Source organism: Chelmon rostratus, chromosome 14 (genome assembly GCF_017976325.1).
Source record: "Chelmon rostratus isolate fCheRos1 chromosome 14, fCheRos1.pri, whole genome shotgun sequence".
NCBI lineage: Eukaryota > Metazoa > Chordata > Actinopteri > Chaetodontiformes > Chaetodontidae > Chelmon > Chelmon rostratus.
The window spans coordinates 750706-761296 of NC_055671.1; the positions used below are offsets into that span (position 1 = coordinate 750706).

The 10591-nt window shown below is 42.1% G+C and overlaps 1 protein-coding gene across 1 annotated transcript; it reads left to right on the forward strand.

Annotated features, from left to right (window-relative positions):
- The first annotated feature begins 3147 nt into the window (after window positions 1-3147).
- ckma (creatine kinase, muscle a) lies at window positions 3148-7008 on the forward strand. The gene is made up of 8 exons (XM_041951651.1): window positions 3148-3223; window positions 4523-4730; window positions 4893-5047; window positions 5250-5382; window positions 5671-5842; window positions 5969-6092; window positions 6191-6380; window positions 6524-7008. The coding sequence occupies exons 2-8, from the start codon at window positions 4538-4540 to the stop codon at window positions 6700-6702; spliced, it is 1146 nt and encodes a 381-aa protein (XP_041807585.1). The 5' UTR covers window positions 3148-3223; window positions 4523-4537; the 3' UTR covers window positions 6703-7008.
- Window positions 7009-10591: the final 3583 nt, after the last annotated feature.

The window sequence follows — 10591 nt, forward strand, 5'->3', positions numbered from 1 at the left end:
CAGTTGGACCGGCAAGCATGGTTTAATTATAGCGTCCCCCTGACCACACTATGTACACGTGACCCTGGCTGCTTTCGTTTCAATGGAGACCAACCGCCTACACTCCAACAGGCACTGCAACAAATAAACCTCCAGAGACCTGCAAAGAAACTTTGGCTTGCGCAATATCCAACAGAGCCGATTTATTATCTGCAGAATCATCATTCAAAATGATCGCAATATAGTTTTTTGTTAGCAATCAGTCAGTGTTTTCAGGCTTTAGGCAGGCAGTAGATTCTTTTATTTGTACACTCAAATCTTTAAGAACAAATACATTCCCTTCAATTTTATGTTGTGTCCATGATCTGCATTTTCCAACTAGCTCTCCACAGGCAGGTGTTGAATTTAACGTGGGAGGGAAGCTTTAAATAAAGGTCTTATTTATAGAGGCTTGCTATGTCATTGTATTTGGTTGCCAAGCACATACACACATTACTTTTTTTCATACTTGTTTTCATTATGAGACCTCACTACTCACTACTAGTGGCAGAGATACTGAAATGATGAATTTTCTCCATCCTGACCATTGTGACATAATTTGCTCTCACCTAATACATAAGAGTGTAGCACTGCACGCAGCTGAAGCTTGACACTGTGCTATTCTGACACAGGTCAGTGCAGCTGGCATGGATTCCTTTCCAAGGGTCAAGCTGTATATGTTTCATGAAAGTGCTCTGCAAGGCTACGAACTAATGCTCACTTCCTCCGACATACTCTGAAGACAAAAACTGCTCAAGTTCAACACTCTTAGGTTTCAGAAAAATCACCTCTGAATGAATACAGTGGCTTGATGAGGGTTTTTGGTATCTTGTGAAGTTTGAGGACCTCTGTGGCCGACATGAAGAGAAGGCATGTCATCATATCACCACCCTGTTGCATAACTGTTCTGGACTATCATTATTTAATTGCTGTTGGTAGAACATCAGCAGATAGCCAATCTATCCGGTGTCTCTTTTGCATGTGATATTACTTCCTTCTGGAGTTAGCCAGACCTATTGTGAATATTGCAGAAATCTAACTAAAATGTGTGGGTGTCTTCTGGGGCAAAATCCAGGCATCTACAGTATGCTTCAATAATATACACATAGACATACAAGACAAAAAGAGTGTTGGATGCTATGTGGTGATGATAATATAGTAGATAGTGATAGCAGAAACCTGCACAGAGACTAATTTGGTGGCCTCCTACTTGGAGAAGGACGGGCAGCAGACAGCTGTGTAACAGGAGACGTGGTTTCAATTCAGGACAAGGGCACTGTGACTAGCTGACCCTCCACTTGCCTACATTTACATATACAAAAGCAGAAGAAGCAGAAAGAAGTGGAAGTGTTAGAGAACATATATGCAGCAGAAGAGCTGAAGTGTAGGCTTGAAGTGTGATTGGATATCTGGGGGGGTGTCCTCAGAGCTGGTTGTACAGACAGGGGTGATAATGATACTGGGGACTGGAAGAAGCAGGTGTGAGGCAGTCAGCTGTCAGTCAGGGACAGCTGGGACATCCCACAGACAGTATTGCTTGTTGGGATGCCCCCCTCTTGGAACAGCGCCTGTGATAACACTCCTATGGATTCCTGTTTGAATTGTTGTCTGTATTTCAGCGCAACACTCTTTTCTACATGCAGTATGATAACGCCAGTGATGTCATCACTAACCTCCTCTCCGGTGTAGCAGGATGTGGACTTGATGAGTTTGTTTATTGTATTTAACTTTTACTTTGGGTACAGGCCAGCTAGTGTAATGTTCATGCAAAGGGTGGCATGTCTAGAAAATCTGGCAGGTATGGCTCCCTGTCTCACACCTGGGTCAAAGAGAAAAAGTAGAGTTGAGTTGAATTATCTCATGTAAGTGGAAAGTTAGTCTGAATAATGAACAGTTTTATAAAAATTGTATGCAAATTTTAGCAGCTAATCATAACACAAAATATAGGCCTGCTTTTCTGCACTGTTAACTATCATTACCTTTAAGAAAAGAAAAGAATTAAGAACTTAGATTTAGTTATTGTGTTTATCTAACTCTAGTATAAAAGACCTGTGAATGGAAGTGACGGAGACAACAAAGTTCCAGACTTTTTGGTAGTGGGGGCCGCTTTTGTTTACATTTGGATCACAAAGTGCCGCTTTAATATAGTAATCCTCAGCTTGACTGGAAGCCATTGACCAAGACAAAAACAGAAACCCTTATGGAATAAAACATTCTTTCAATTTTCCTAGACAAAACTGTATTGAAGCAATGCACAAAGCAGCTGCAGAGCATACGCAAGGGTAAAATAGTGTGAAACATTCAAGACAGCACAGCATCAAAGAAGAGGGCTAACGAAGCTAATGTCAAAAATGGCACCATCTGTCATCCTCAACATCTGACAGCCAGTATTCCCATCAAAGATTCAATGTTGGATAATTGGCAAATCAATTAGAGCTGGACTGAGTCTTGGCTGCTTTGAAGTACTTTCCTCTGCTGGTCAGTGGGAGTCAGGACAGAGTGGGTGAGCACAGCAATAGTAAATGCACAGTCTAATGCTATTCAATACAACAGAAAAGGTTTTGTTTTGTTCTGTGTCTGAAATGTGTGGATTTATCTCTATGGTATTTTTGGGTGGATTAGCTTACTCAGCATTCCTCCTATCAGTCGGAGATAACTGTGACTCTTATCTGATGATTCTTCTTTGGACAGCATTTCTACCAGGCTGCCATTTAATAAGCAAAAAGAATACCAAATCTTTCCAACCTCCATGCCTGACACAAGGACCCCTCATCTCCACTGCATGCTTGGCAAAAGTTAAGCTCAGCTTTTTTCTGTTGCTCCAACTTCCCTCAACGTTGCCCCTCACCCACCCTTGTGACACCCCCCTCCCCATTCAGATACAACCGAGGTCCAACTGGCGCTATGTATGGGCAGTGGGTTGGGGGTGGTGAGAAAGACGAGGGGGGTGTGGGTACAGCTGCAGTACCCATCTTGGATGACTGAGATGTAAATGCATCCCTTTCATAAACTGTTCAGAGTATCAGTACAGAGGACTGGCCAATGAGGCCACAGAAGGCACTAAAATGGCCAAGCCAATGGTTGAGCGTCTGCCGGTATATAAACAGGGAGCAAAGACCTCCAGAGTTGGGTGACCCCTATTTTGGCTGTGGTGAACAGGATCTGATCCCAAGGACTGTTACCTCTGTTCTTGTCTGGTGTGCAGGTAAAGAAATATCACAGAGATTATTAGTTTTGTAAAGTTAAAGAAGGAGGAGCAGATATTTGGAGGCATGTGTGGATTCGGAGAGCGATCCAAACATTTAAAAAAGCAAAAAATCTTTTTGGCTGTTTTGAAGTTCATGAAAAAATCAAAAGATGAATGCACAACAATTCTGGGACGTTAGAATCCATATTAACATGTGACATATGATGTATTCTGGGAAAGAAGAGACCTACCAGGCATCAGAGGTTATTGAATTTTGTGAGATTAATTAAATTGATTAATGAAAATATGCATGAACATGGTGTTTTAGCATAGCAGTAGCTGCATTGCTGTGGCATTGTTAACTTGTATTGCTATATATATTCAGGTTTTGTGCAAATGGTTCTCTCATTTGGACAGTGATTTATGTGGACAGGTGCTTCACAGTTTGAGACATGTAAGAGACAGCCTGAAGGCCCTGGATGTCCAGTAATTGATTTTAGCCATTTAAGAGTCACACTTTTAAGATGGCCTTTAAGATAACAAGACAAGACTTTGATCTTAGCAAAGTGACTACTGCATCAAAAATTATCTATTTTAGTACAGCTTTTTCCAAAACGCTACACTGCAGTTCACAACAGATCATGTTTCATGTGATTTCACAAGTGCGTCATTGCACACATAAATCTTGTATAATTCATGTGATCAGCCTATCAAGGCAAGACTACACAAATTACTAAAAGGTATGTATATGCCAATAGACAATTAGAAGTAAATAGATTGATATTGTTGGAACATGGTGGAGTGGACTGGAGGGAGGCCTCTGCCGCTTGTCTGGCTTCTCTCAGGAATTCGGCAAAGTGACAGCTTTAAGTGTTTGAACTTGTAGAGTGAACAGTGATATAAAGAAGGTGCAGGTGTTTTATGTGTACTTGTGTGTTGAGTACAGAAGTGTGTGTGCCAAGATAATTAAAATGCTTCTATATGCTGAGGACTTTTTGAAGAAAGGGTATACAGTCAGATGCACTGATGCTAAAAATACCCAGCCAACACACGCTCTTCCCCCGACTCCACCCTACCTATTTCAACTGGACATCTGAGCTTCTGAAAATTGAGTGTCATTTGTTACCAAGATTCCTCTGCCGACACCACCAACACTGCAGCTGTCTTGCAGGATATCCTATATCTCCAAAGGCTGAAAATTCTTTGAGAATATTCAAATCACCTTCACAGAAAGTGTTAGGTTAGGATAAACTGGTTTTTGATCATCCTGAGCCTGTGTTTAGGTTTTCTTATCCTGTATGTCCCTCTTTTTTTCAGTGTTAGAAAGCAATCATGCCTTTCGGAAACACCCACAACAACTTCAAGCTCAACTACAAAGTTGAGGAGGAGTACCCCGACTTGTCCAAGCACAACAACCATATGGCCAAGGTCCTGACCAAGGAGTTGTATGGCAAGATGAGGGACAAGCAGACACCCAGTGGCTACACCCTGGATGATGTCATCCAGACTGGTGTTGACAACCCCGGTGAGAACAGAGAGATATTTAAATTTAGACACAGAAGTGTTTCTATATGTCATAAAATCCTTAAGACACAAATTAAATTAAACTCATAAGCTTGTCTGTACAACACCGATCATCTTCCCTCCTATCCTCAACTCCTGCTTTCCTATTGCTCCCTGCCTTCAGGTCACCCCTTCATCATGACTGTTGGCTGCGTTGCTGGCGATGAGGAGTCCTATGAGGTCTTCAAAGATCTGCTTGACCCAGTCATCTCTGACCGTCATGGTGGATACAAGCCCACTGACAAACACAAGACCGACCTGAACTTCGAGAACCTGAAGGTGCAGTACCCCAGTTTTCAAAAAAGAACAGAAAACACTGTAGATATCACTAGAGAGAACATAAGACTTAGTGTATTAAGACTGACTTTGAGATGTTAAACCGAACACAACACTGGAGAAACAGTTGCACAAGGAACTTGTCATCAGATGATACATTTGTGATCTTGGTTTCACTTTGTAATCAAACTTTTTCCTTCATTAGGGTGGTGACGACCTGGACCCCAACTATGTTCTGTCCAGCCGTGTCCGCACTGGCCGCAGCATCAAGGGATTCACCCTGCCCCCCCACAATAGCCGTGGCGAGCGCAGACATATTGAGAAGTTGTCCGTTGAGGGTAAGCTATTCACAGTTTGAATGCGTGAGTGTGCATAGGGTTGGACAGTGAGCTTGGCCTGTCCCAAACAATAATCTGTTCCAAAGAAATGAAAAGCGTCATTTAAGGATAAGAACCAGAATAAAGAGTGATGAACCCAACAAGGAAACACACTCCTGTTCTGCTTGTTCATTTAGCTAGCTGTAAATGATCACAGTAAGTGACAGAGCAGTTAAAAAAGCTGCTTATTTCCCCATGAAGAACTACACATCAGAGAAGAATACTAAATAGCCTAACTTGTCTCTGCAGCCCTGACCAGTCTGGATGGTGAGTTCAAGGGAAAGTACTATCCCCTGAAGTCTATGACCGATGCCGAGCAGGAGCAGCTGATTGCTGATCACTTCCTGTTTGACAAGCCCGTCTCTCCCCTGCTGACCTGCGCCGGTATGGCCCGTGACTGGCCCGATGGTAGAGGCATCTGGTAAATATGACCAATGGTTGTCAGCAGGCCAGCTGCGAAAACATTGTTCAAAACTTGCAGTATCTGTACCTTTGCATCGCCTGTGTGCTTTACTGTATGTCGATCCTTTCATTCAACTCCATCCAGGCACAATGACAACAAGAGCTTCCTGGTCTGGGTGAACGAGGAGGATCACCTGCGTGTTATCTCCATGCAGAAGGGTGGCAACATGAGAGAGGTCTTCAGGCGCTTCTGCGTTGGGCTGCAGAAGGTACACATTGATAATAGCTCAACACAAGCCATGAAAATGAAAGCAGTGTGGATTGCCTCTGGGTATTCCTCTGACTCTCCTTGTTTTTTATCTGCCAGATTGAGGAGATCTTCAAGAAGCACAACCACGGCTTCATGTGGAACGAGCATCTTGGTTACATCCTGACCTGCCCCTCCAACCTGGGTACCGGTCTGCGTGGTGGCGTCCACGTCAAGCTGCCCAAGCTGAGCACACATGCCAAGTTCGAGGAGATCCTCACCAGGCTGCGTCTGCAGAAGCGTGGCACAGGTACCAATATATACAATTTTTAGCTTGTGTGCCTGTGGATCAACCTGCAGTTTAATTAAGATCTCTACAAAGACGACAGTATTTTGAACTGGAAGGTGCATTGTATAATATGTGCCTTCTCCCTTGTCCTTTTTCCTCTTTAGGTGGTGTGGACACTGCCTCCGTGGGTGGTGTGTTTGACATCTCCAATGCAGACCGTCTGGGATCCTCTGAGGTGGAGCAGGTCCAGCTGGTGGTTGATGGTGTCAAGCTGATGGTCGAGATGGAGAAGAAGCTGGAGAAGGGAGAAGCCATCGACAGCATGATCCCCGCCCAGAAGTAAAGAGGAACAATTTTATGTTTTTCTTGTGACCATTCATGTGCAATGGAGCCATCTGATGGGTGTGCAGAGGAAACAGCTGCTCACCTAGAGACTCTTGACTCTGCTCACCTTTTCTTCCTTCCAGCTTTTTTCTTTTCTCTGCCCTTTTTTTTCACGTTCTCCAGTGTTGGTTGCTAACATCCTGGGATCAGCCTCCACTGAGCTGGGCTCGCCTGGCAGACGTGGCATCACCTACTTTTTGTTATAAAAAGTAATAATTATTGACACTGTTCATACTGCTCAATAAAATAGTGCCCCACGAAACAATGAAATGAATCTTTGGTGTTTTGTGTTGCAGCATAACAAACGGGAAATAAAAGAAACATTAAGGCCAAGAGCATCTTAAAGGGTAGAGTTTTCACATATTAATACTCACCTTGTAACATGATCAAATCCAATTACAATTATTCAGATTGTGTATCACACTATAAAATCAAGACACCAAAATGAAGGAAAAAATGCCAACATCAGTGAATTTTATTAATCTTCAGCTCCAGTTCTCCTTATATACCACAACCACTCAATCTCAGTTTACACTTTGTTTCTGAGGGAGGAGTTAAACAGTAGCAGAGCAGTTCAGACTTACTCAAACAGGTCAAACTGTATGTGTCTCTTTTGCATATAACATCAACTGTTTCCAAAATCAGTTTTGAAATGACAGTGCATGTTAAATACTGAGCCCCCTGGGGTCCTAATACTGTACCATTCACCATCTAAACCTGACCAGCAACACACTGTCTCTGAGCAGGTATACATGTGTTCAATCAACTCTCAGGTCAACAAAACTCTTTTCAAGCCTTTTCACAGTAGATTCATGTTCATGTTCATCCATCTTATTCTAACAGTGAGTTGTTTTACACTAAGTTATTTGCTATTTAGTCCATTTCATTTGTAATTTCCTCTGAAATGTTTTGCAAACAACCTGATTCATATTTGCGATCAGGAGACAGTGATATAACATTTCTATGGCTTGAATGCAACCCAGGGCTTTCAACACGCCAGGGACTTACTGGGATCAGTGTAATTCAAGTTAGAAAATAGAACCGTACTGCACAGTTTTTTTCCCAATGTAAGTGTCCTTGCAGGATCTTAAACTGAACCTTTTTCTTACAGACTGTACGTTGTGGTATGTTTTATAGAATATCTAAACACTTCTCTTTAGTATACTGAACCTATCCTCTATCAAACAAGGTGGTGTGAAGTCACTCTGTTTCACCCAAGCCTTCCGGTTTGTTTTTGTGAAATGGGGAAGGACTTGGTGCTACATTTAGCACCATTTCTTTGTATCAATTCATGACTAAAAACGATCGTATCTGCAGTTCACAAAGCTTTCAATTCTAGGCGTGGATCATGTTTAATTTTTTCCCCCTAAAACCCAAACTCTGAAGTCATGCAGGATTGCAGGTTGGTTTTGTTCCCATTGTCACTGAAAGAAATTGCTTTAAACTAGAATTACTTCCCTTGCTCTAGCTATAAATAAACCTTGAGCTCTAAGATATATACTATATTCATATACTTTATATACAGCCATCAAGTGACTGATATAAATCCCGTTTTTTAAATGATATTATTCTAAAAAATAAATAAAGTACCTGTGCAAATATCCACAAATTGAAGTGTTTCACATTTAAGACATTGGCGCCCTCCAGTGGCTAGTTCTGGGTATTACCTATACAGGTACACTGGAAGGAGCTGATTCAAGTCAAAGCAAAGTGCATTGAGGTCTATATTACCTAATGCTAATATACACCACAATGAGAAACGTCCAGGGATAGGACAAGGACAGACTCCTGTGTCCATATTGGTGTCTGCTTCACACCTTGCGGAGGAGGACAGGCCAACACCAATCTCCCCTGTCAGGCTCCATGAAAGAGCACACACCAAACGGGACTGAGAAGATGTCATATGTGGGTCTACAATGTGAGAGTGTGGATGATGGCTGAGTGCTTCCCTGCGAGAGAACAGGGTCACAAACAAAGAGCAGAGGAAAGCCAAACGCTCATTGTGACGATAGGAAAAAGTGGGTGGTACATACAAAGATGGTGGACAGCTAAGTTTGGCGTCCCTGTTAAATTTAGGGAGTTGGAGAGTTTATGACAGTGGGACAGGAAATGAGGGTGGGTAGAGGGTGTTTTGGGTCACCATGAGCAAAGCCACAACTGAGAGATATTATTAACAGTAAATCAGCAGCCAAACAACATGATCTCTGTAGCCTACGTAAATATCACAGTACGTTATTCACTAAAAACAGGGAGGGAGAATAGAAAGTACTCAGTTTTTTCTGTCTCTCTTTTTTTTTATACATTAAATATGTACTGTATGAAGGCGCTGGGGGTTGTTCACTTTAAAGGCAACTGGACTAACGAAAAGAAAACATTGTACACACTGCCTTCATTGTGCCTTTCCAGATTCACAACACTCCCCCCCATTTCCACAGTCCACAGTCATCACTAATAGACAGACCAGTTTATAGACTGTGCCACCAAAAGAAGAGGATGGACATTTGGAAGTGTATGTTTATCTATGTGTGTGTCAAGGTGGGTGTGGAATCTGAGAGGTTTTGCTGCTTGGCTGATCTGCTTTTGGTGCTTCCCATCAACATACTAAGATGATGGCTGAGGTGAGATCACATGGCACAGAATATAACCAAAGAACTGCATTGCGCTGAAAATAAACCAGACGTACAGCATCTCTGTTATTTTGTGGTAGGACAACTGACAGATTTCAAGATTTTCATGACAAACCATGATCGTTGCTTACGCTTGCTTGAAAGATTTTAACAGCTGAGGGCTTATTCTCAAGTATATGTGTCTGTTGTTGTGTCTTCAGTACAATGCTTTTGAAGGTCAAGGAATGAAACAGGGAGAGACTTTGGAAAATCCAAATGCTGTGAATGAACAAGTGTTATTGACAGTGACCAGAGCTGACAGACAATGAATCCAGCCAACCAGAAAGCAGCATGTGCACATTAAGTCTTTTCAGGACTCTTGATTCATTTTTTAGAGAGCCAGCATAGAAAAAAGTATTCAATGACAACAATAGTATGAAAAATATTGTACCCTTATAATATTTAACCAAATCAGCTGTATCGATAACATTTTGACATTGGTGTAGACTGTTAAATTGAGCATAACAGTACTGCACCAAAATGTTTACTTTGTCCTGTATGCAGAAAATTTTTGCTAACCCAGAGGTTTGTTTCTCAATAAATATTATTTACATTTCTAATTTCTGCTAGTCCCATGCAGAGAAACTAATGTGATTGAGAGTCGACAACTAGTTTATGAAGTGGAAGATGTCATTGGCTTTTTGCATTCCAGCTCAGCCTCTGATTGGCTGTTTCAAAGGCCTGTCAACCCTGCTCCCACTGACCTTAATCCAGTGCAGTCGTCACTGCTGTATGTACACGAATCAAAGCAATGCCACCCTCTGTGGCTGCTTATCTGAGCACTGAGTTGGACCATCTCCACATTTGTGCATGTTATTGTTTCCAGGTGATGAAAGGACAACAGATAATCACGTCATTGGTAAGGGAAAAAAAACGGTGTGCGCAAAGGTGACATATAAAAACAATTTTTAAAAAGGACTGGCTGGTCAATGATGTCCAATACACGAGAGATGATTTTTTTCTGTAGTGGTGAAAGTGACAGTGGAGAAAAACAATGATCAGAGCAATAAATAACAAAATAAAGAGTCATTATGGCTAGAGTAGCAATAAAAAATATTCAACTAGATTCCATCTGATCCAGGTCCAGTGGGTGCAGTTGCTCAGTGAAGAAGTCGGCTGAGCTGGGTGGGGTGATTGGGTGAAGAGGGTGCTTCAAGTCTGTGTGACTTTATGGGTCCGGTG